At 44.4% G+C, this 27,500-nt stretch overlaps 1 protein-coding gene across 1 annotated transcript in view; it reads right to left on the bottom strand.

Moving 5' to 3' along the window:
* Positions 1 to 27,500, bottom strand: part of LOC308297782 (cadherin-2-like) — a gene marked incomplete at both ends in the record, with an annotated part of 63,243 nt that overhangs the window by 18,264 nt on the left and 17,479 nt on the right. Inside the window, 11 exon segments of the mRNA XM_080741349.1 lie at positions 514 to 747; positions 13,611 to 13,753; positions 16,203 to 16,456; positions 19,539 to 19,724; positions 20,182 to 20,319; positions 20,859 to 20,999; positions 21,001 to 21,012; positions 21,635 to 21,807; positions 24,463 to 24,607; positions 25,762 to 25,917; positions 27,387 to 27,500. The exon segment at positions 27,387 to 27,500 is cut by the window's right edge and continues 60 nt beyond it. Of these exon segments, the coding sequence (XP_080597475.1) occupies positions 514 to 747; positions 13,611 to 13,753; positions 16,203 to 16,456; positions 19,539 to 19,724; positions 20,182 to 20,319; positions 20,859 to 20,999; positions 21,001 to 21,012; positions 21,635 to 21,807; positions 24,463 to 24,607; positions 25,762 to 25,917; positions 27,387 to 27,500 (1,696 nt within the window).

The following is a 27,500-nucleotide window of genomic DNA, read 5'->3' as shown; positions in this document are numbered from 1 at the left end:
CCCTTTTACGTCTTGGGTAAACTAAGTAGACTGGATTACTGTAACGGTCTGCTCACAGGACTCTCAAGCAAGCAAAGCCCTTAGACAACTCCAACTGATTCAGAATGCTGCTGCTAGAGTCCTGACAAAAACTAGAACATATGCCATATCACACCAATCTTAAAATTCTTACATAGGCTACCAGTTTCACAGAGAATTGATTTTAAAATGTTGTTACATGTCTATAAATGTCTGGGCCCAGCTATATCCTAGACATGTTGAAGCCATATGAACCCACTAGAACCCTTAGTTCATCTGGGGCTAGACTGCTAATTGTTCACACTGTTGGAACAAAACATGGTGAAACGTCACTTCTGCATTCCAGGAATGCAGAAATATAGAATGTTTCCAGGAATATTCCAGGGAATGCGGAAGTGACCGGGACAATGTCACATAACGTGAAGGGGACCCAAGCCACGTCATACTTGGCCCATAACGTCCCTACGTTTTGGGAGTGAGAGTGTGTTCACTGACCACTGAGTCGCGTCAGCGTCCAGTTGCGCCTCACGGTGGTGGGTCTGTTGGCCAACTCGAAGGCGAAGGGTCCGGCGTTGGGCGCCAGGTCGGCGTCGGTGGCTGTGATGTTGATGCCGTTTGGGTCGGGCTTCTCGCAGATCTCCACCTCCTGGGGGAAGACCCTGGGGGCGTTGTCGTTGATGTCCAGCAGGAACATCTGCAGGGTGCCCGTACCACTGGCCGGGGGGTTACCTGAGAATATTAACCATAATAATACATTATTTTATTAACATCTGTCCCACTGGCCGGGGGGTTCCCTGAGAATAATAACAATAATAATACAGTATTTTATTAACATCTGGCAGGGTGCCGGTTCCACTGGCCGGGGGGTTACCTGAGAATATTAACCATAATAATACATTATTTTATTAACATCTGTACCACTGGCTGGAGGGTTACCTGAGAATAATAACAATAATAATACAGTATTTTATTAACATCTGTACCACTGGCTGGAGGGTTACCTGAGAATAATAACAATAATAATACATTATTTTATTAACATCTGTACCACTGGCCCGGGGGTTACCTGAGAATAATAACAATAATAATACAGTATTTTATTAACATCTGTACCACTGGCTGGAGGGTTACCTGAGAATAATAACAATAATAATACATTATTTTATTAACATCTGTACCACTGGCCCGGGGGTTACCTGAGAATAATAACAATAATAATACAGTATTTTATTAACATCTGTACCACTGGCTGGAGTGAGAGACAGCCGTGGACTCTCTGCGTCCACGTCTGAGACGCGTCTTATGACGCGTCTGATGACGCGTCCGTGCTTAAATAGCGGTCAAGACGCAGCTTTGCGTCCAGGACGGAGCTCCCGCGGCTCAAGACGTGAAACCGCGGCTCAAGACGCGATTCGAGTCAAAGGACGGGGCTTTGACACTACAATCGCGTCTTTTCGCGTCTTTTCGCCAAAAGACGCGGCTTGGATCGCGTCTTTGAGCCCAAAGACGGAGCTGGGACACTACAATCGCGTCTTCCGTCTCATGACGCGTCCGTGCTTAAATAGTGGTCAAGACGCAGCTTTGCGTCCCTGCACGGAGCTTGCGTCTTCTAGACGGCTCAAGACGCGATTCGAGCCGAAAGACGGGGCTTGGACACTACAATCGCGTCTTTGATCCCAAAGACGTGGCTTGGAGGCTACCGCCTCTGGCTGGAACTCGGAGCGGAGTCAAGTTCATTGAAAATAACGGGGCCGTATGTTTTGACGCGGCGCCTCCGTGAGGCCGTTGTGGCTAGTGTGTGTTCCCCTTCAGACGTCTGCTGTCTGCTCTCCGTGGAAAAAAAAAAAAAAAAGGGTGTCTATTGTATGTATTTTTTGATGGAGAATTCAAATATGACCTTCTTTTTTGCATAGGACAACTCTAACCTGCATCAATTGGTATTTTATGATTGCCAATTGTACCCTATCCATCTAAAAAAACAAATTGGATCTCTATTGTATGTATTTTTTGATGGAAAATTCAAATATTACCTTCTTTTTTAGATAGGACAACTCTAACCTGCATCAATTGGTATTTTATAATTGCCAATAGTACCCTATCAATCTAAAAAAACAAATTGGATCTCTATTGTATGTATTTTTTGATGGAAAATTCAAATATTACCTTCTTTTTTAGATAGGACAACTCTAACCTGCATCAATTGGTGCATCAACCTTCTCTCTATCTATCTATCTATCTATCTATCTATCTATCTATCTATCTATTTATACTTCACCTTTAGTCAAGAAGAGAGTTCAGCCTCAGGAACTTGCACACCTGGAACTGTGTCATGACTGTGTCATGGAGCTAAGCAGAACTATGTGAAATACTCACAATGAGTCTGATGGACCAATCAGAGTGGTGGTGGGGGGAGGGATCAACAATAGACAGAAACTGGATAATGCTTTGTTAACTGTCCCACCTAAGTCCCTGCTAGTCTGAACAAATCACCTTCCCTCTCATAACACTACTACTACTACTACTACTACTACTACTACTACTACTACTACTACTACTACTACATTTATATAAAGCTGCTCTTGCATTTGAATTCAAGTCTGACACAAGTTAAGGTTAACTTAGGTAGTAGTTCATTTTGCTGGCTTTTGTGTGTGAGTGTGTAGGCCCACAAATTATTATAATTGTCTGTCATTAAGTGACTCAAAGGGAGACGTCTAATGGGTGTTTATTATTTTAATATTAACTGTGGGAAGATTATATATATTTTATTTTGCACTTAAAGTGTTGTGATATTATTCCTGAAGGAAGAGGGGTATTTTCACAGCCCAGGCTTTGAACCTAAATGCTGTTTACATGCTCTATAAATATTTATTTCTATATAAAACTCAGTTGTGTGGAGTTATTGTGTGCCTTTTATTGTAGCTAAAGAGTCCATTTGTTCACTAGACATTAAGTCAAGGTTACTATTTTGAGTTGAAGCCAAGTGTTTTATTACTTTGTGGTTTAACATTATTTAAAAGGCAAATTCATTGTTATGGTTACTTTAGAAGACTGCTTTTGCATTCATGAGTTATAAAGAGAGCCAAGCTAATTCAAAGAGTTAAGTTAAAGGAACACAAAACGTGACTTAACTCACAGCTGCCATTGGACAGACAGTTATAACATACTCTTATCTTTCACAGAACAGACAATTATCATTTAGTTTATCTATTTGAGACATGTAGCTGCTCTAGGGGAAATAGAGCATTAATTTGGGATCAGCCTATTCAATTGATAATGACCAATGGGTGCCAGTTTCTAAGTAGTTAAGCATATTACCATAACAATATATGTGGCCTAGACATGGATATTGCCCACTCAACTCGTAATCTACAGAAATGTCCACCACATCACACAGTATAAAACCTAGTAGAGAAATCTGCCTTCTCCTGTATTGTATTAGTGACATTCATTAATAAATAGTAAAATAACAGGACAGAGCAGAACAGGCCTCTGCTGTGTCTTTATTATGGGTGCATTCCAATGCAAATGGATACTCTGGAACAATCTGAAACAATGTATCTTTCCTGTGGCTGTTATAATGAACACAAACAGATCAGAACATAATTTAACATTAACCAGTTACATTTATCATACAACAATGTAAGGGATGGATTCCTTTCTATTGTGTGAGTTACTTAAATGCTGATCAATATGTGAATCTGGCTCTTATCAGGTGGGTGTTTTCTCTCCCTGGCCTGTGCTGTCCTCAGTTAAACCAAGACAGTGCTGTTGTCACCAATGTGGAAAAAGCTTCAGCTCAATTTATTATCTCAAAGTAGACCAGAAAATACACACAGGAGAGAAGCCATTCAGCTGTGAACATTGTGGGAAGTATTTTGCTAAAAGATCACAAGCGTTCACATACTGGAGAGAAACCTTATTGTTGTGACCAGTGTGGGAAAAGATTTGTTCAAAAGGGGATTTTAAAAGAACACCAGAGAATTCACACTAGAGAGAAGCCCTATTGCTGTGACCAGTGTGGGAAAAGCTTTATTCGATTGTCTTATCTCAAAATACATGAACGAATTCACACAGGAGAGAAACCATACGGCTGTGTCCAATGTGGTGAAAAGATAGTCCGAAAGTGCACCAGAGATTTCACACCGAAGATGATGCATATCACTGAACATTTTCGCACACTGGAGACAGCAGTATATGGCTTCTCACCAGTGTGGATTTTCAGGTGTCTTTTCAGAGCCGTCTTCAGAGTGAACCTTTTCCCACATTGGTGACAGCAGTAAGGTCTCTCTCCAGTGTGAATCTTCTTGTGTTGTACGAGGCTAGATTTTACAGTGAAACGTTTGCCACAGTGTTCACAGCAGTAAGGCTTTTCTTCGGTGTGAAATCTCTGGTGCACTTTCGGAGCAGCCATTAACTCATACCCTGCCAAAAAATATGTTTCTATGATAAAAACGTCTTTAAAACGTCTTTTTCACTATGGACCTCCCTGCCAGACGTCTTCTGAACGTCTTTTTTAAAAAAATAATTAAAAAAAAAAAAAAAAAAAATTGAAATTTTTTTTTTTGAAAACATTTTTTTTGGACCTCCAACAGTGTACTAGGCATGATCGCGATCGCGAAATTGCATGTTTAACCCCCATACCAACCCCATCTTTCAAACATGGCAGCCATGTTTGTTTACATTAGAAGAAAACATAAGGGCTCCTTTCTCCTGAACGCCTGAACGGATTTCCAAGCGGATTTTTTTGTTTGAAAGCTGTGAAAAGCATGCACATGTATAGTGCATGATCTGTGCACGAATGTGTGCACCAGCGTGCACACTATTTTTTTAACCCTTTGTTGGCGAACCGGCAATATAAGAGGTCATCCCACTTTAAATATGGCACCGACTGAGTTAAACTGAACTTTCCCCCACATTGGACACAGCCGTATGGTTTCTCTCCTGTGTGTATTTTCTGGTCTACTTTGAGATAATAAATTGAGCTGAAGCTTTTTCCACATTGGTGACAACAGCACTGTCTTGGTTTAACTGAGGACAGCACAGGCCAGGGAGAGAAAACACCCACCTGATAAGAGCCAGATTCACATATTGATCAGCATTTAAGTAACTCACACAATAGAAAGGAATCCATCCCTTACATTGTTGTATGATAAATGTAACTGGTTAATGTTAAATTACGTTCTGATCTGTTTGTGTTCATTATAACAGCCACAGGAAAGATACATTGTTTCAGATTGTTCCAGAGTATCCATTTGCATTGGAATGCACCCATAATAAAGACACAGCAGAGGCCTGTTCTGCTCTGTCCTGTTATTTTACTATTTATTAATGAATGTCACTAATACAATACAGGAGAAGGCAGATTTCTCTACTAGGTTTTATACTGTGTGATGTGGTGGACATTTCTGTAGATTACGAGTTGAGTGGGCAATATCCATGTCTAGGCCACATATATTGTTATGGTAATATGCTTAACTACTTAGAAACTGGCACCCATTGGTCATTATCAATTGAATAGGCTGATCCCAAATTAATGCTCTATTTCCCCTAGAGCAGCTACATGTCTCAAATAGATAAACTAAATGATAATTGTCTGTTCTGTGAAAGATAAGAGTATGTTATAACTGTCTGTCCAATGGCAGCTGTGAGTTAAGTCACGTTTTGTGTTCCTTTAACTTAACTCTTTGAATTAGCTTGGCTCTCTTTATAACTCATGAATGCAAAAGCAGTCTTCTAAAGTAACCATAACAATGAATTTGCCTTTTAAATAATGTTAAACCACAAAGTAATAAAACACTTGGCTTCAACTCAAAATAGTAACCTTGACTTAATGTCTAGTGAACAAATGGACTCTTTAGCTACAATAAAAGGCACACAATAACTCCACACAACTGAGTTTTATATAGAAATAAATATTTATAGAGCATGTAAACAGCATTTAGGTTCAAAGCCTGGGCTGTGAAAATACCCCTCTTCCTTCAGGAATAATATCACAACACTTTAAGTGCAAAATAAAATATATATAATCTTCCCACAGTTAATATTAAAATAATAAACACCCATTAGACGTCTCCCTTTGAGTCACTTAATGACAGACAATTATAATAATTTGTGGGCCTACACACGCACACACAAAAGCCAGCAAAATGAACTACTACCTAAGTTAACCTTAACTTGTGTCAGACTTGAATTCAAATGCAAGAGCAGCTTTATATAAATGTAGTAGTAGTAGTAGTAGTAGTAGTAGTAGTAGTAGTAGTAGTAGTAGTAGTAGTAGTGTTCTGAGAGGGAAGGTGATTTGTTCAGACTAGCAGGGACTTAGGTGGGACAGTTAACAAAGCATTATCCAGTTTCTGTCTATTGTTGATCCCTCCCCCCACCACCACTCTGATTGGTCCATCAGACTCATTGTGAGTATTTCACATAGTTCTGCTTAGCTCCATGACACAGTCATGACACAGTTCCAGGTGTGCAAGTTCCTGAGGCTGAACTCTCTTCTTGACTAAAGGTGAAGTATAAATAGATAGATAGATAGATAGATAGATAGATAGATAGATAGATAGAGAGAAGGTTGATGCACCAATTGATGCAGGTTAGAGTTGTCCTATCTAAAAAAGAAGGTAATATTTGAATTTTCCATCAAAAAATACATACAATAGAGATCCAATTTGTTTTTTTAGATTGATAGGGTACTATTGGCAATTATAAAATACCAATTGATGCAGGTTAGAGTTGTCCTATCTAAAAAAGAAGGTAATATTTGAATTTTCCATCAAAAAATACATACAATAGAGATCCAATTTGTTTTTTTAGATGGATAGGGTACAATTGGCAATCATAAAATACCAATTGATGCAGGTTAGAGTTGTCCTATGCAAAAAAGAAGGTCATATTTGAATTCTCCATCAAAAAATACATACAATAGACACCCTTTTTTTTTTTTTTTCCCACGGAGAGCAGACAGCAGACGTCTGAAGGGGAACACACACTAGCCACAACGGCCTCACGGAGGCGCCGCGTCAAAACATACGGCCCCGTTATTTTCAATGAACTTGACTCCGCTCCGAGTTCCAGCCAGACGCGGTAGCCTCCAAGCCACGTCTTTGGGATCAAAGACGCGATTGTAGTGTCCAAGCCCCGTCTTTCGGCTCGAATCGCGTCTTGAGCCGTCTAGAAGACGCAAGCTCCGTGCAGGGACGCAAAGCTGCGTCTTGACCACTATTTAAGCACGGACGCGTCATGAGACGGAAGACGCGATTGTAGTGTCCCAGCTCCGTCTTTGGGCTCAAAGACGCGATCCAAGCCGCGTCTTTTGGCGAAAAGACGCGAAAATACGCAATTGTAGTGGCAAAGCCCCGTCTTTTTTCTCGAATCGCGTCTTGAGCCGCGGTTTCGCGTCTTGAGCCGCGGGAGCTCCGTCCTGGACGCAAAGCTGCGTCTTGACCGCTATTTAAGCACGGACGCGTCATCAGACGCGTCATAAGACGCGTCTCAGACGTGGACGCAGAGAGTCCACGGTTCTTGCTGGCTGGAGTGTTACCTGAGAATAATAACAATAATAATACAGTATTTTATTAACATCTGGCAGGGTGCCGGTACCACTGGCCGGGGGGTTCCCTGAGAATAATAACCATAATAATACATTATTTTATTAACATCTGTACCACTGGCTGGAGGGTTACCTGAGAACAAAAGTTTTGGCACCGTTGTATTTGTAAATCAGAAAAAAAATAAAGACTTCCTGAAGCTTGGCAAAGGATATTTTGCATCAACATTATATACTTATTTGATTTGCAGAGGAATAAAACTGGAATAAATACAGAATCACAATTTCAGGCTAGCAGGCTATTTTCACCTGGAACTCACCTGTGGTGAGTCCAAGTTGACTTTAATCTTTAGTACCCACTAATCCACCCAGTTTAAATGGAGTAAAAACTTCATTCTGCTGTTTTGTGTCACACACTGAGCATGGACAGAACAAAAAAGAGAAGGTCAGAGGTCAGATTGCAGCCAAACATGGACAATCTGAAGGCTCCAAGTCCATCTCCAGAGACCTTGATGTTCCTTCACTGTGCGCAAACTAGACGATTGTGTGTTTGTGTGTTTTAAACAAATGCAAGGGTGCAAATACTTTTGTCCACGACTGTGCAATTATTGTATTAACATCTGCAGGGTCTGCACCCTCTCCACTGGCTGGAGGGTTCCCTGGACAAAGATTAAAGAAAACATAAAATATCTGAAAAGGCTGATGTGCGCTGAGTGCTTGGGGCCAGACATGATGACGTGAATCCAGACCGGTCTGCAGAAGACACATGATAATGTGAATTCACATGACGGGGCGGTTTACCAGGGTAAAAGGAGCCCCCCCACACTAGCGCTGTGTTCTAAACAATCAACTGAGGCCTGAGGCATTAAAGGGGAACTAGGAAAGTTCTGTGTGTATACAAACACATTCCCCCCTCCCCTCTATGAAAGGCATCAAACAGGTCTTTGATGCTTTCATTGATAAGAGAGATCACTAACGAGCACTTGACACTTTTATGGCCCAGTCAATTACCTCAGTGCACAACCTCTTTGAAGTTCAAAGGGAGCAATTAAGAGGTCTGGCCAGCTCCCCCTGACAAAAACGTCCCTCCAAGGGATGAATGTCAACATAAACAGTGGAACAAAACCAAAATACAGCCAGAGGGATGTGTCTTTCTGCAAGGAAACACCCCGGCACAACTATAGAAGTAAATGACTGTTAAAATATTTATATAAAAATATATAAAAAATAGGCTTAAAGTCTCCCGAGACCATTAAGATGTAATGGAAAATGCTTCTGATCATAGTTTTACCACTTCAAAGGCTCTAATCTTAAAATAATAACCGCAAATAGCCTATCGCAAATCTACCAGCTACATCACACACGCATTGAGAGCTTGTAAATATATTTTCTATGGGTTGGTGGCCAATGGTGGGTGATGGTAGTTCACCAGACAATATATCATTCGCCATGAAATCAAGAACCCAACCTATAGTACTTGAATCTAAGCCAAAGTTATTAACACATTTTTCAACTAGCGTAATATGTGGTTGAATGGTGTCTTAGGCTGCATGACGAGAAGTAACAAAAGCATTTAGACACTCCTTTCTTATCCCTCTAGATGCTAATTGTAAACGGTTCTGGCAGCAAAGTTTGTACCAAGAGATCTTCTCTAACAAACTAAAACTAACAATATAATTTATATCTCCCAGCGAATCTCTTAGTTACACCGTCTTGCAAAGGCAGTTTGTTTGTGCTCATTAATCCTAAAGCTCGCTGGTGTCATTTCGCAGCAGTTACTTTGCTTTCCACGGGTGCTGCCCTGCTGCGTACAGACATATTGTGACCTTTTCGTATCCAACTTTCTTTAACTATCAACTTGTACATGTTGAATTCATGAAGACTCAGCAGTTACACGGCATGATGCCTCAAATGAATGAATAGTTTACAAGCCTGCATGCCAGAGGACCAGGTTTGAGTGCCTGGCTGCATTTCTCCTGCCTGCTGTGTCAGTGTGCAGTGTTGCCAGATAAGCAAATAAGCACCCAGGTCTATGAAAACAAGCCCAAAATAAGCGACTATTAGGCCACATGAGCACTCTAAACCTATCCACGAGTTTCCTACGCCCCATAGTGCATTGCGCAAACGTCTGCACCGAGGTTCCGCCGCCGATTTACAAGCTCACAACGGGTTGCATCTGCGACACGACGTGAGCTTGTATGTCTGCTGTTAAACCCGGAAGTTTGGTCCTGATAGTCTCCAGTAAACTCCCGCGGAAACTTGTGGATAATATACGATAGACTATTTGAAAGTAACTATTACAAAATAAATAAATAAAATACCCAAATCTTGTGTGGACGTCCCTAGCATGAAATATTTCCAGATGGGGGGTCTGACTCTGACAAATACATAGTAATTTGGGGGTCCTTAAAATAATTAAAACATTAGGGAGCGAGCCCAAATAAGCGACTACACGTTACAAATAAACCGACAGTAAACTATCATCACTCAACACTACTCACAAATGACAGAAACAAACTGCTGTGCTGCTCGTAGCGACTGGTAAAGTGTTAAACTAGCAGTGGTAGATGGACAGACAGACCATCTACAACATACAACCAACCAAACAACATACATTAACAATCAGTGACAGAAGTCTCTGAGCAGCTGAGCTGCTCCTCTACCCAGGAAGACAGCCTGATAGGCGGGGAAAGAGGAAATACTCACACTGTATGCTCGTGTCTCACGCTTTGTTTGTAAACAACTTTGATTTTAGGCCGACAAATAGCACATGTAGTCGCTCAATATTTATGAATTTGCCATCTACCGCTATAAATCTTTGGTTTTAAAAAGTGCTCCTTCTCCTACAGTCTTTCTCTCTACAAACTATACTGGCTTCTTCACCTTGACAGCAGAGACACACACACGTTGACACTTGGTGACAGCTGTCACTCAGAAGCGCTGAAGCCTGTACCACACGAGGCGTCAAACTCGTCAACCACCCATGTTGTCTTGTGTTAGCAGCCTTAGTTGTAGATTATTTAACTTGGTTGGAGTGGTTGTTTCACTGAAATAAAAATGGCTGCCATGTGGGGTCAACCACATCGCTTCTTTCCTATTGGTTGACGCTCTATCAGAGTTCACCAGTGTTAAACTCCAGGCTTAAGACATGTTGAAAGCACACTAACTGGAAACTAACTGGATACTCCACCCCTTGCTCCCGTAGAAGGGAAGTGAATGTGAGGTCTTCAACCAGACAAAATTCTCACATGTCTCCGCCATTCTCCGCTCCCTCCACTGGCTCCCGGTTGTGGCCTGCACTGAATACAAAACACTGATGCTGACCTTCAAAGCAGCCAAAGGTATGGCTCCTACATACCTCCAAAACCTGATCAACCCCGTCCCCTACAACCCCACCCGTGCACTCAGATCAGCCAACACAGGGATGCTGACAGAACCCTCGCTCCAGGACAAAAATCCACTCGTCCTAATTTGCCCTCCTGGCCCCCAAACTGTGGAATTAACTCTCTGTCACACTTAGAACTACAGACTCACTCCCTAGCTTCCACCGTGGACTGAAAACTCACCTCTTCAGACTCCACCTAAACCCATAGCACTAGTGTAACACTCCCATTCCCTCAATGACCATACATGAAGCTAGCTTTTTAGGTTTTAGACGTTTTTTACTGATTAGGTGCGTGGTCTACCTATGTTATTGTTAATGTACTGACATATTATCTTGCTTATTATAGTGATGTGTATTACCTGCTTACAGTTACTGTAAGTCACTTTGGATTAAAAGCGTCTGCTAAATGCCTAAACTGTAAACTGTATGTTGACACTTCTGAAGCATGATGTGTGGCTGTGCCTTACATTCTAAATTGTTATTGACCAGTCCAGTAATCCAATGCTCAAACTTTGGAAGTCACAGTAAGTTCGATGCACACACAATATGGCACTGCTCAAACAATAGGCCTTTCTCACAGCAGCCGTGCAGACATACAGTACTGCAGGTGTGTCTAATTATACTAATTAAGGTTGTGTTCCATAGATACACCCAGACGTCTGGGTGTTTTGCCTACATTTGAGCAGCAACGGTGTATTGCATTTCTCAGTGCAATCCCTCAGAGAGGCAATGTAAAATACAGTATACACAGTGTGTGTGTGTGTGTGTGTGTGTGTGTGTGTGTGTGTGTGTGTGTGCGTGCGTGCGTGCGTGCGTGCGTGCGTGCGTGCGTGCTTGCTTGCTTGCTTGCGTGCGTTGTAAAAAGATGCCCTCAAAACTCAACTCACCGTGCTGTTTTTTCTTTTGCTTAGCTTTTATCTTTTTAAACTTGTCTTAATAAAGATGTTTTGCTTGTTTTGTTTTGTAAAGCTACTTTTTTAGCTTGAAGAGAGCTATGTAAATGCCCTCTAGTATTATTATTATGATTCTATCTGTCATCTCAATAAACAGCTCACAGCAGATATGCACTCCATCTGTCAATCAAACGTGTTCAGAAGTTGCATCAGAAGTGTAACTGACACATGACCCGGTATATCGTCTCTGTCGGGTGGAAACTTCTTATGTCTCTTAGCCTGCTCTTCGGGATTCAAATTCCCAAATAGCAAAAGATATAGCAGATCCATAAGTTGGAAACCTGCCGCTTCGCGGCAGTGATTATCAAGCAAATAAACATAATACAGTATGGTAAAGTTCATTATAAATAGCTACCGGTATATATTACAGTTACAGATGATATGCCTAATAGAAGCATCCCTCCTGCCTGCCTGCCTGCCTGCCTGTGTCTCTGTGTGTGTGTGTGTGTGTGTGTGTGTGTGTGTGTGTGTGTGTGTGTGTGCGTGTGCGTGCGTGCATGAGCGAGTGCGTGCATGCGTGCGTGTGTGCTAGATGGGGACAACAGAGCACCCACTGAATCAGCCTGTCAGTTATTGAGGAAGTTACGAGCACAGCAGTGTTTCTGTTTGGCGGGATGGGGTGTGTGTGCATGTGTGCGTGCATGTGCATACATGCGCGTGCGTGTGTGTTTGTGTGTGTGTGTGTATGTGTGTGTGTGTGTGTGTGTGTGTGTGTGTGTGCGCGTGCGCGCTCGTCTGTGTGTGTTGAGGCGTTCTGTCCGGAGCCATCACCGTCGACTTGACATTCCATCTCAAACTATTTTCCACTTTGGGGAAGACAAGAGAATCTTCTCTCTCTCTTGTGGGGCAGAAAATGGAGGATGCAATCCGGGGGCAACAGGGGGGCCGTGGGGGGGTAAATTGGGAGAGACAAGCGGATCGACCCGAGATGCACAAAAACAGGAAGCGTTGTTCCGTTGCGGAATGAATGGAGGAGCTGTGTGCGAGGGAACGCAGGGAGACAGAAGATGACATTCCTGACAGGGCATTTGATGAGAGCATGGATTGAGGCAGACAGTAGACGTGTTGTTCTGTGCTTGTGTGTCTGCTAGAGCGAAGGCATGCAGCTCCCCGTCCGTGACCACATGAACCCTGCCGTACCCTACAGTTTACAGTTTACAGTTTAGGCATTTAGCAGACGCTTTTAATCCAAAGCGACTTACAATCAGCAGATAACATCACAATAATAAACAAGATAATATGTCAGTACATCATCAACAATATAACAAATGCAAAAGGATTTCTGGGAAGGAAAGCATTCTGCCAAATGAGCAGATCCACAATCTCTAGCTAGCCAGTTGATTGCCTCTTTTCGCTGAAGAGATTTGGGTTAGAGGAATCAGTAGAGGACCTAGCATAGAGCCCTGGGGACCCTGGTAAACAAAGTATATACAGGGTTGAAGTGGTAATTAACTTTTCAGTGGAGGTCTGGGTTTATTGTGTGTCAGCACAGACATTGAACGCATACTGTATCAGCCCTTTTCTTTGTGTCTGGGTATAGTAGCTCAGTCAGTAGAGCTCTCGCCTTTGGACCACAGGGTCATGGGTTCGTGCCCACTCAGCGTATGAGTGGCACGGCTTCGATAAGAACTGTCGGAGAACGCAGTCACGTGAGTGTTCATGTCAGGTTCATGGCTAGACGTCAACGTGTGGTCCTGTGTATTACCGTTGTCGGAGGCCATGAAGGTGACGTTGTACATGTTGTTCTTGACGTAGGGAGACTCTCTGTCCAGCGTTGCTATGGTGGAGATGCGTCCGTTCACGGGGTCGATCTCCAGCCAATTGGCCGGGTCGTACAGCTTGGAGTACCTGCGTGACAAACCAATCAGAGAGTGTGATGAGTGCTAGGAAACACGCTGAGGTATTCCGCAGGTCACAGAGCACCTACTTTTTTTTTAAACTGAAATTAAATGAAAAAAGGAGTTCAGTGCTCAAGGAAAGGTTGAAAATGCCTGACATGCTGGATTCTATCTTCTAGTGAGGATAGTTCAATGGAACTTAAAATAAACCTACGCCAACCACTTTGAAAACCAATCGTCGTCCCAATTTGAAGGACTTCCCTAAACAAAGCCTGTGTTCATTTTTTAAAGAAATCAACATACGTATGTTTCAGATTCCATGCCAGTCCTACGATGTTAGAACGCTCCTTTTACTAAAGTTTTGCCAAAATATTTAGCCTGCAGACCCAAAAGAGAAATGCTGCAGCATAGACATAATACAGAAAAATATATGAATCAATAATTCATGCGTTGATACAATTTTAATGTACCAGACAAGTACAACTGTCAGGACAACATGAGTAGCCTACTGTAAAAGGAAGTTGTTGCATGTCAACTAACCAATTTGTAAACAGGTTCCTTTTACAACACAACGTGATGTTGTTCTTTGCCTTTGCACTTGATATTACATTAAAACTGTATGAATGCATGTATTATGGATTATAAACAACACATGTCAGTTTGCACACACGTTTGCACTCCAAGGACCAACCGATGGAAATAAAAGCCTCCGGCTTTGTTTTTGCGCGTCTTATCCTTTCGACAGATTCATGTACAAATCCATGGGCCATGCATTATGCATTCCTTTTATGTCAATACAAACATCAATCAAAAACTACAAAGGAAGTTGGATGTGTGAATTATAATTGGACAGCTATACAGATCAAAGACAATGACATTGGCGCCGTTGCCCAATTTGTTTTCTCTGCGGAGTGGTGCAAATCTCCAGAAGCCAACGTCTTTATGTCAACGCGCGGGTTCAAGATGCCCAGCTTGTTAGCGGGCCAACACTTGACACGTACGGCAAAGATCAAACAGATGTAAAGACTATGTACAGTGGAGGGAGATCAAACGGATATAAAGACTGTGTACAGAGCAGTGGAGAACCGAGAAACATCCAGCTGGGGTGCATCATACCAAACATGGGCACGATGCCCGGATATGGAGTCCCTCTCCTCCACACCACCAGCAAACAGCCATCATCCTATATGTTAATTACATTAAATTGGGAGCAGTGGCACAGTGCTGAGTGTGGCCAAATAAGGACATAACAGTGACACGGTGCTGAGTGTGGCCAAATGAGGACGGAACGATGGACAAATAAGACCAAATCCCTCCGTACATCAGTGGTACACACTGATGTACGGAGGCATTTGGTCAGAGGCATTTGGTCGGAGGCATTTGGTCTTGACAATTTACATCAAGGTTGGGGGTCATGGTCTCCAGGGTGGTTCTAGGGGGGTCAACAGGATAAAATGGTCTGCCTCATGTATGGGTTGGGGTCTATACACACACGCACACACACATTATTAAAAGGGGGAAAAAGACGGGAGTCGATGTAAGTGTCATAACTCTCTCTCTCTAGGGGTCTGGCTCTGCCTCATGTATCGGTCGGGGTCCTTAACGTATGGTCTGTCCTTACCGTGTGGTCTCTCCTTACCGTGTGGTCTGTCCTTACCGTATGGTCTGTCCTTACTGTATGGTCTGTCCTTACCGTGTGGTCTCTCCTTACCGTATGGTCTGTCCTTACCGCATGGTCTGCCTCATGTATCGGTCAGGGTTCTTACCGTATGGTCTGTCTCATGTATCGGTCAGGGTCCTTACCATATGGTCATGTATCGGTCGTGGTCCTTACCGTATGGTCTGCCTCATGTATCGGTCGGGGTTCTTACCGTATGGTCTGTCTCATGTATCGGTCGTGGTCCTTACCGTATGATCTGCCTCATGTATCGGTCAGGGTCCTTACCGTATGGTCTGCCTCATGTATCGGTCAGGGTCCTTACCGTATGGTCTGCCTCATGTATCGGTCGGGGCCTTACCGTATAGTCTGCCTCATGTATCGGTCGGGGCCTTACCGTATAGTCTGCCTCATGTATCGGTCGGGGTCCTTACCGTATGGTCTGCCTCATGTATCGGTCAGGGTCCTTACCGTATGGTCTGCCTCATGTATCGGTCGGGTCCTTACCGTATGGTCTGCCTCATGTATCGGTCGGGGTCCTTACCGTATGGTCTGCCTCATGTATCGGTCAGGGTCCTTACCGTATGGTCTGCCTCATGTATCGGTCAGGGTCCTTACCGTATGGTCTGCCTCATGTATCGGTCAGGGTCCTTACCGTATGGTCTGCCTCATGTATCGGTCGGGTCCTTACCGTATGGTCTGCCTCATGTATCGGTCGGGGTCCTTACCGTATGGTCTGCCTCATGTATCGGTCAGGGTCCTTACCGTATGGTCTGCCTCATGTATCGGTCAGGGTTCTTACCGTATGGTCTGCCTCATGTATCGGTCGGGGTCCTGTGCGGTGAAGGCGGTGAGCAGGGAGTGGGTGAACAGACCCTCCTCCAGCTTCAGGGACTTGGGGTTCTGGGTGAACTCGGGGGCCTCGTTGACGTCCAGCACCCGCACCGACACGGTGGAGGTGGACTGGCGGGGCAGGTGGATGCCCCGTGCCAGCGCCACCTCGTTCTCCGTCACCACCGTCAGCATGAAGGAGCGGTTGGGCTCAAAGTCGATGGGCTGTGGGCGGGGAAGGGGGGTGGAGGAAAGTGAGGGGATGTACAATTTACAATTACAATTTAGGCATTTAGCAGGGTCGATGTTGTGACGTAACATTTGTTCGGCGTCCCAGTTGTTTGACGCTGGTGAATGCTAACCTGGTGAATGCTACTATGCCGAAACCTAACCCAAACCTCAGTAAAACTATGACTAAACCTATCCCTAAAACCTAACCCTAACCCTTAGTCGAACTAATGAAACGTAGAAAAATCGAGATTTTACCTTTAGCAGACGCTCTTAATCCAGCACTACTTACAATAAGTAAGGACAGCACATGGTTGGTAATTAGCCCTATTCACGGCCTGACCACTCAGCAACTTCCTGGTGCTGAAGTCACGTTTTGAAGGGTAAAACCCTGATAAAAGCCCATAGAGTTAACACAGAAATGCAAATTTAATGCAATTTCCGAATATTAAAGTATAGACAGTAAAAGGCACAAAGCATTATAATTTACCTTACCGTTCGAAATAATGATTTGCTGGCTTTAAGTCCAGTGATTTCTGTGTTAGTTTCCCCTTCAAAACTGACGTCAGCACCAGTAAGTTGCTGAGAAATTTGCTGAGTGGGCGGGCCGTGAATAGGGCATAATAATACATCAATACACCAACATTAATACATAAAGTGCTAAGAAATCCAAAAAAAAAACATAAGTAGATCAAGAACCTATTCAATAAAAAAACTGCTGCGACAAAGATCACTTTCCCTTCGCACCTTCCTTTCTCCAAACTTGGCTAATTGTTGTTGTTGTGTTGTTGACTTGAACTCCTATTCTGAGCAGTTACTTTACTCTCTCTCTCTCTCTCTCTCTCTCTCTCTCTCTCTCTCTCTCTCTCGCTCTCTCTCTCTCTGCCAGTGAAAGTTACAGGAGTGCACAATGATGTGTGATCCGGAATGTAATCTCATCACATTAACACAATAAGCATTGTTTTCTTTTTTTGGCTAACATCGTTAGCTGTCGCTCGTAGCCTACTCCGGTCAATGGCTTCTGGAGTCAAACTTTTAAGTCGCTCATTAAAGAGACTTTGCACACAAGGAGGAAGGACGCTCCAATTTAAAAAGACATACTGGGGAGATTTCGGTTTGCTTTATCCACTTATTAGTATTCATTGTGTACTGCCTGAGTACTTGCAGTGGTGGAAAGTAACTCAATATATTTAAGTACCGTACTAAATAACGTGCAATTGTGAGGTATTTGTACTTTACTTTAGTATTTCTTCTACTCCACTACGTCTAAGAGGCAAATATTGTACTTTTACTCTGCTACAATTATTAGAAAACTCAATACTAGTAACTTTGTAGACTGATTATTATAACAACGCCGATCTACAAGCTCACAATGTGTCGCGATGTGACGTATTGTGAGCCTGTAGGTCTGCTATTTTCAACCACTGAGTACTCGACATCTACAGATAACGTTCAACTGAATACATACACACAATACATGAGGGACATAACACATAACGAACAGCGGACCGGTGATGACGGCGATGAACCCGCTGATGCAAAGCGATATAAGCCTGTCCCATCACAGCACTAGTTCAGAGTCCTGGGTAGATGAAGATGACCCGATTGAATCAAGGAGTCGCTGTGATCATGTGGGAGCCCTGCCGGCACAGCCCCCCCAATTATTTCCACTTGATTCCGGCGTTAGCGCATCGGATGCTAACATAATGTCAAGTAGCGCTTTAATCTCAAATGATCAAACCTTTGCTTTTCTTCTCCAGCTCTGTTTGATCTCCTTTCTTCTCTCTCTCTTTGTGTCAAATCAGAGCATGAAGCCATGAAGATGCAAAGAAGAGGCCCAAAATCAAAGTATGATCTTGTTTGAGAAAGGGAGTTGGGATGAGAGGGAGGACAGAGTGATCTTGGACTTAAAGAAAAGTCGAGGACTTCAAGAAGTCGGTCGATGAGGCAGCAACATTTTTCTGTTCTTTCGTGCAAATACTTTCTCAACTTTAACGTAGGTCTACTTTTAGTTTATTTGAGTGTTTCCATGTTATACATCTGCTTCACTACATCTAAAGGGAAACACAAACCGGATGCGGAGGCAGCGCGGAAGCGGCACGTCAAAACATACGGCCCCGTTATATTCAATGAACTAACCCACACCGGCGGCGTCAGACCCGCGCACGTGTGGGTCTGCCGCTTTGCCTGCCGCACCGATACGACGCTGTTCTATTTCTCCAGCGTTGCTGCGCGGTGAATATGTTCTTCTCACCGGGGGAAATGGTTCCCCTTCAGAGGGAAATATTGTACTTTGTACTTAGTCACTAGTTACTTTTCAGATTTGCATCACAAAACATCCCCATTGACCACTTAATGCCTTTTGTATGCTTTGATTAAAACAAAAATAGCAGATCTATAAGCTCACAAAAAGCTGCCTAACACGTTGGGAATATTGCATTTTCAAAAGATTTTTACACATTTGAAAACTTGTGAAATGGGACATTCTGCACAATGACTACTTTCTACTTTTGGTACTTTAAGTACAATTTGTTACCAATACTTTTGTACTTTCACTAAAGTACTTTTTTTTTTTTTTTCTTTTTTTACTTGTAACAGATATTTCAGTATTGATACTTTTACTTAAAGGACGAATTCACAATTTTTCAACCAATATTCATATAATTGGTCCTCACTGATGTTCATGATAAATTAGCATATTTTTTCTACTTGGTCTGTGTATCAGAGGAGGGCTGTGGGCAGGTCATCAGAAACGCATCGTCTTGTGACATCATCGATGAGGAATCCAAGCTAATAGAAAATGCAGGCTTTCTATTCCTAAAATGTTGCAAAGTGGAAGTCATTGTTCTCGAGATAATACAAATTTAAATCTTTTTTCAAACGATGATGTCACAAGATGATGGGTTTCTGAACTTCCCACTGCTCTCCTAAGAGACTTGGACAGAGTAGAATTAGTGAGGACCTATTATATGAAGATAGGTTGACAAGTGGCAAAGTCGTCCTTTAAGTAAAAATAAATGTGAGCACATCTTCCACTACTGCTGTTGGTGACGTTGCCAGCAGCCCTGCGGTCCATTACCTTGACGACGGTGACCAGGCCCTCGTTGGTGGTGGGGTCGGTGGGGATGGCGAAGCGGCCGGTGGGGTCGCCCGAGATGATCCTGAAGTTGGCGTTCCACGCCGAGGTGTGAGGCTGGTCCTTGTCCGTCACCGTCAGGTTGGTGACGATGACGTTCACCTTGTTCTCCTCCACCTCGCCGAAAAACTGGGCATGGAGGATGAAAACATTAAGCCCTGAGGCAGATTGTACAAATGTCCTGTCAATCCTGTAACAGATTTCCAAAAAAAAAAAAAAAAAAGTTTTTGCATAAGTGGTTCTCAAAGTTTTTCCTGTCAAGGACCCTCAAAATTATATATATTTGGCCACAGACCCCCCTGGCATATTTTTGGAAACATTTTAACAACACAAATCTGGTATTGGGGGGGGGGGGGGGGGGGGGGGGGGGGGGTCAGTGGCAGCCATTATAAATGACGGGGTCCTTGACATGAAAATGTTTGAGAAACACTGGGAGCTACTGTATTATGACAGAACACAGGAGGTAAACAATATATATATATGGTGGCAGGTGTGTGTGTGTGTGTGTGTGTGTGTGTGTGTGTGTGTGTGTGTGTGTGTGTGTGTGTATGTGCGTGCGTGCGTGCGTGCGTGCGTGTTAACCTACTGCATCGGTGGTGAATTCGGGCGGGTTGTCGTTGACGTCGGTGATCTTGATGACGGCGGTGGCCGTGTTGGACAGACCGTACGTGGGGTTGCCCTCCATGTCCGTGGCCTGGATGATCAGGGTGTACTGGGGCACTTTCTGTTAAAACACCCAGAACAATACTGTTACTGAGGCACTTTCTGTTAAAACTCCTGTAACAATACTGGATGATCAGGGTGTACTGGGGCACTTTCTGTTAAAACACCCGTAAAAATACTGGATGATCAGGGTGTACTGGGGCACTTTCTGTTAAAACACCCAAAACAATACTGTTACTGAGGGACTTTCTGTTAAAACACCCATAACAATACTGTTACTGAGGCAGTTTCTGTTAAGACACCCATAACAATACTGTCACTGAGCACCCTGGCCACAATAGGCGATGTAAATGGCATGAAGCTGCAGACACCGGGAGTGCCGCGGTTAACGGAAGTTACGTCATGCGTTGCAGTCTTCCGCTGAAATTCTCCCGGCGGAAGTAGCACCGCTTCATGCCTTTTCAGCCTATGGTCGTAACCAGGCTTTTCTCTTCGCAGATTAGTAAGCCTGGCTACGCGAGGCTAGTCACTGAGGCACTTTCTGTTAAAACACCCATACTGTCACTGAGGCACTTTCTGTTAAAACACCCATGCTGTCACTGAGGCACTTTCTGTTAAAACACCCATACTGTCACTGAGGCACTTTCTGTTAAAACACCCAGAACAATACTGGATGGTCAGTGTGTTACTGGGGCACTTTCTGTTAAAACACCCAGAACAATACTGGATGGTCAGTGTGTTACTGGGGCACTTTCTGCAAACACCCAGAGAAGCGCTGGCTGTCCCAACACCGGGTTAAACAAAGGTGAATGAGTTCTAGCCTGCCGTTGCTCATACTATTCCTCACTGCGTGTCGGATATTAGTCTGGACCTGCGAGCAGAATTTTCATTTCCAAGGGGTGGGTAAAACAAATGGCTCTTGACAAAATTGGTTAGACCAGACCAATGCTGGGCCCTGATTGGTCACCCCACTCTTTGGGGTGAGGAAATTAATTCACAATTGGGCGGGGCCAGACCCATATCCGCCAAGGGCAAGTTTTTCTTTTTTCCCAGGCGGATTGGTCTGGTTCCAGGCTACATGAGTTCACCCCGGCACCACACGAGCGCACACTTACCGATCCGGGAACACATAAATTGCTCTTATTCAGTGTTCAATTATTACCTGTTGATATTAGATGACTGAGGTCAATATCAGAGAAAATAATGGACCCACATAATATTAGGCATCAACATCAACTTAATCAATTTCACTGATTATTGTAATCAGAAATTCAGGGGACACACACACACACACACACACACACACACACACACACACACACACACACACACACACACACACACACACACACACACACACACACACACACACACACCTCTCGGTCGAGGCCCGCGGCCACGGTGATGATGTCACCGGTCTTGTTGTTTATGGTGAACATGTTGGAGGCGGGGCTCTCCGGGTTCTGCGACTGGATCTTGTATCGGAGCATCCCATTGGCCGTCTTAGGGTCGTCCTTATCCACCGCCGTCACGGTCATTACAAAGGAGCCTGGGAGGAAATGACATCACAGCAGGTCTTTAAAGGTAGGGTACGTGATTTAACTTTCAGTTTCAGTTTTCATGTACCGGTAGGTGACAGGCTGGGTGGACAAGTCTTGGAGCGCGTAAGGCCTTCCCCCACTCGACCATGATTGGAGGAAGGCCCCACTCTATCCTGATTGGAGGAAAAACTGTCACCCAACAGTTTTGAAATAGCTTTTTTTCTCCTCACAGGAGATAAGGCTGAAGTCTAAATATGGACCAAACACTCTATAGTAACTAGTAATAATGAATTGCATTTAATGAATTGCTTTTCCAAGTGCTCAAAGCGCTTTACAATGGTTCATTCATTCATACATTGGGAAGTGAAGCGGCGAACATTCGACGCCAGCGTCCTCACTTCCCACATTCACACACCAATGGTGGCAAGCTTGCACCAACCAACTCATTGGAGGCAACGTGGGGTTCAGTGTCTTGCCCAAGGACACTTCGACATGTTGACAGGAGGAGCTGGGATTTGAACCTCCGACCCACGGATCATTGGCCCACTCTACCTCCTGAGCTACAGCCGCCCCCAGTACTATCAGAACCCATTTTGTTATTGTTTAAATAAATGAAATCACTTACCCTACCTTTAATTCACCCACGTTTCTATGTGTGCGTGTGTGATTGGCCAACCCAACTGATCGGCTTTGTGGATTGGCCAACCTGTGACGCTTGTGCCACTGAACCAATATGAGCGGTGACGCGCACATTAGTACTCTATTGTCAAGCCAGACTTAACACATTCGGTGATGTGATTAACGGTATCAGACATGTTCTGCTGGACGGTACATCTGATTCCAGAAGACCTACCAGATGGTTATCCTTCCGTAGCTGTTGAGAACGAGGTGTACACCTTCGGAGGGCCCTGTTATTTCGACACGTATCGGGTTAGTGTCCACGTCTTTAACACAGTGTCTTTGCGCTGGAGGAAGCTGACCCCGGTGACAACAGGAGGAGAATGTCACCTTGAGATCCCCTCCTCGCGTGAGCACCACACAGCTGCGCTGGTGGGCGATATCGTTTACGTCTGGGGCGGGTATAACTTTGAGACGAGGGAGTTCTACAATGTGCTTTGTGCATTTGATGTGGACAACTGCAGATGGTTGGAACCTGGGGTTTCTGGGACAGTTCCAGAGGGAAGGTGGTGCCACTCTGCCTGCGTCTCGGGGAGGTTCATGTACGTCTATGGAGGAACCGGATACTCTACTGACATGTACAAGTTGGACACCGCCAATATGTCCTGGTCTTTAATAAACATCACAGGCACTCTGCCACCTGCTTCAGAATGTCACACATCATCGGGACAAAGATGTTTGTGTTCGGGGGCCGGGGAAGCGGAGAAGTGCATCACTACAACAACACCAGAGTGTTTGACACGGAGACCAACTGCTGGCTGAACACGCCTTCTGCACAGTTTCTGCCAGAAGGACGCAGGGGTCATTCAGTCTTTGCCTACTACGGAGAGCTGTACATGCACGTCTGTGGCTGCAACCCCGAAGACCGGCCCTTCAACAGCGTGTGGAAATGCAATCAGGAGACCTTCTCCTGGAAGAAGGTTGAACCCAGGGGGAAAGGACCCGAGCCAACGCTTGGTATCACCTTTTGCAAGGTGGGCGATCGCATCGTCCTCTATGGAGGATGGAACATACCTGATGACCTGTACATATTAGACTTAAGTCCTAGTCTGAACACTTTATGTAAGCTAGCGGTTATTCAGTACGGACTGGAGCGGTCGTTGGAACTCCCACACGGCATCAGGTGGGATCTGGCAGCCATGACTACCAACATTCCATTGCACCTCTTAGGGTCGTTTTAAAGATGCAGATCCATGATCTTTTCCTCTACCCTAAAACATGATGATCAGGTATTATGATTAATTATACTAGGAAGAAGATTTTTTCAAAAGAAAAGTGTACAGAAAAGTTGCATTTTTGTTTTTATGTGGCCGCACCCACCAGTTCATTAAGTATGCCTGGTTGTAAGGTGGGTGGTGCCCTCAGATCCATTAAAGGTAGGGTGGCTATATAATATATTTACCAGGTTTAGAGCCCTTGGGTACAGATTCATTAAAGGTAGGGTGGGTGAACATATTTACCAGGTTTAGAACCCTCGGCTACAGAACCATTAACAGTTCTACTGCCATATGTATTATTTATTTATTTGTGCTGGTGCCATCAAAAAGTAGCTTACCTTTGCGATGCTATAGAAAATTATCTATGGATTATTTCCAAACATAATCGTTTTCAGTGGACACATATATCTGTACTGTAGCCAAACCGACGGCAGGGGGAAGCCTTATGCAAGGAATGAATGTGAAATGGCCCTCCCCTCTTTCCGTCGTTCAGAGCGTAGAAATGCATTTTCTAGATCAGGTCCACAAAATACAGCCAGGAAGTGATTTGGGACTCCATTGATGTTTACGTGTGGTGGAAATTTGAGAGCAGCATTACGGGAGATGTTTTTTTTACTGTACACACCTGCGCGACCCCTCATCAGCTTACAGTGCTCAAACGAGGTAAAAGAACGAGCGTTCGTATTGGCTTTGCGCCGCCGAATTGGGACGAGCGTTAACGTTTGAAGCAGTAAAAGAGTTAAAGGTAGGGTGGGTAAACATATTTACCAGGTTTAGAACCCTCGGGTACAGAACCATTAAAGGTAGGGTGGGTGAACTCAGGGCGGTTGTCGTTCATGTCGATCACGTTGATCACGATGTCGATGGGGTTCTCCACCTGGTTACCATTGAGGTCCACGGCATGGGCACGCAGCTGCACGCACGCACGCACACACACACACACACACACACACACACACACACACACACACACACACACACACACACACACACACACACACACACACACACACACACAGGAATACAGTTCAGTTAATCTTTAGTTTGTCACACACACAAGCACTAACAGTTGAGGCATTACATTTTGTATAGCACTGTTCTGTTGTGAAAACAGCAGATCTACATGCACACCACGCCTTGTGAGCATGTAGATCTGCTGTTTTCACAATGTCTGCCTCTAATATTTAACAGTTTGGCCAATGTTTAATTTGTTATTTTAGAGGTATTAAAAACTCCTTAAAATGTCACTTTAGAAATGTACCTATACCCTCTATAGTCTATACACTTAAACTTGATGGTTGTTTGTTTACTGCTGAGTGAGGAAAACACACACACACATGCATGCAATCGCACACGTACAGTTCAGTTAATCTTTAGTTTGTCACACACACACACACACACACACACACACACACACACACACACACACACACACACACACACACACACACAGAGTATACACCAATCCCCACATGAATATTCATCAGACACTCGCATGCAAATCGCCCTGTTGTGACATCACATTTTCCAGCCCCCTCTGTGTGTGTGTGTGTGTGTGTGTGTGTGTGTGTGTGTGTGTGTGTGTGTGTGTGTGTGTGTGTGTGTGTGTGTGTGTGTGTTTGTTTCCAAGGATTAAAAGGTCACACTTCGTGCTCTGAAGTCTGCGTCTCTCGTATCCGCATTGCGTAAACAACACACACACACACACACACACACACACACACACACACACACACACACACACACACACACACACACACACACACACACACACACACACACACACACACACACACACACACACACACTTCAATGGCATTCCTGTTACTCTGGGTAGGGATGTTATGGAGAGCATGCTGTAAATGTGTTCAATGTGGCTCTGACGAACCCAACCTTTTCAAGTGTGTGTGTGTGTGTGTGTGTGTGTGTGTGTGTGTGTGTGTGTGTGTGTGTGTGTGTGTGTGTGTGTATGCGTGTGCGTGCGTGTCATTGTATCAGTGTGTGTGTGTGTGTGTGTGTGTGTGTGTGTGTGTGTGTGTGTGTGTGTGTGTGTGCATGAAGCCTTACATGGAAGTTGGAGATGTGCTCGCGGTCCAAGGGCTTGGTGACGGACAGCTGCCCATCGATGGGGTTGATGATGAAGATGCCGGTGGGGGGCTGGTCGGCCCCGGGGCCCGTCACACTGTAGCGCAGCAGACGGTTCTTATCCCGGTCAGAACGGATCTGAGGAGAGACACATGGACACACAGTGAGCAACAAGAGGGTCTCTCCGAACGGATCTGAGGAGAGACACATGGACACACAGTGAGCAACAAGAGAGTCTCTCTGAACGGATCTGAGGAGAGACACATGGACACACAGTGAGCAACAAGAGGGTCTCTCCGAACGGATCTGAGGAGAGACACATGGACACACAGTGAGCAACAAGAGAGTCTCTCTGAACGGATCTGAGGAGAGACACATGGACACACAGTGAGCAACAAGAGGGTCTCTCCGAACGGATCTGAGGAGAGACACATGGACACACAGTGAGCAACAAGAGAGTCTCTCTGAACGGATCTGAGGAGAGACACATGGACACACAGTGAGCAACAAGAGGGTCTCTCCGAACGGATCTGAGGAGAGACACATGGACACACAGTGAGCAACAAGAGGGTCTCATCCCACTGAGAGGACACATGGACACACAGTGAGCAACAAGAGGGTCTCTCCGAACAGATCTGAAGAGAGACACATGGACACACAGTGAACAACAAGAGGGTCTCTCCGAACAGATCTGAAGAGAGACACATGGACACACAGTGAGCAACAAGAGGGTCTCTCCGAACGGATCTTAGGAGACACACATGGACACACAGTGAGCAACAAGAGAGTCTCTCCGAACGGATCTGAGGAGAGACATGGACACAATTTACAATTTACAGTATAGGCATTTAGCAGACGCTCTTATCCAGAGCAACTCACAATAAGTAGGTAATACACTAGTAAGACGCCTCAGGGCGACATGCGACCTCGCCCTTGGCCATCTGGCCAGTGATGTATATCGGACCAGTTACCCATATGGAGATCCATGTACTGTATATAGTACATCCCTTTTATGCCCATACATGGAGATCCCTGTCTGAACCAGCCACACAAATATGGGCTGTCTTCCTCCATATATGGGCATTCCCATATGAAGTCCTGTTAGATATGGGCTTAATATTGATGACATTAACGGCCCACTTCACGTCTGGGACAACCCTATCTTATTTTATTCTTGTTTGGGACACGATCAACACAATCCTGAGTTATTTTTTTGTGTTCAATCTGTGTTTTTAGATATTTTAGTATTTCAGCATGTACTAGTGATGCATTTTGCATCATCAGTGATGCGTTTTGCATCATATGATGCAAAATGCGTCACTAGTACATGCTGAAATACTAAAATATCTCAAAAAACAGATTGAACACAAAAAAGAACTCAGGATTGTGTTGATCGTGTCCCAAACAACAATAAAATAAGATCGGGTTGTCCCAGAGGTGAAGTGGCCCTTTAAGGGTAGGCGAATGTTGCGGTAAGTACAGTAAGACACAGTGAGCAACAAGAAAAGTGAGAGAGTGTGAGAGAGAGCGACACAGAGAGACACAGAGAGACAGAGAGAGTGTGTCTGAACCAGTGGTTCAGTTCAGTGGTGTGTGAGGTCTCGTACCCGGACCAGCTCCTCAGGGAACTGTCCTCTGGAGTTCTCGGGGACGTTGATGGGAGGGATCACCCAGTCTCTCTTCACCCGCCGCAGGACTCCGCCCCCTGCCACCGCGCCGTG

The sequence above is a fragment of the Nannobrachium achirus genome (assembly GCF_963921795.1).
Source record: "Nannobrachium achirus genome assembly, chromosome: 1".
In the NCBI taxonomy this organism is placed as follows: Eukaryota; Metazoa; Chordata; class Actinopteri; order Myctophiformes; family Myctophidae; genus Nannobrachium; species Nannobrachium achirus.
The sequence above is the reverse complement of the archived record's forward strand: the minus strand, read 5'-3'. Positions and strand labels throughout refer to the sequence as shown.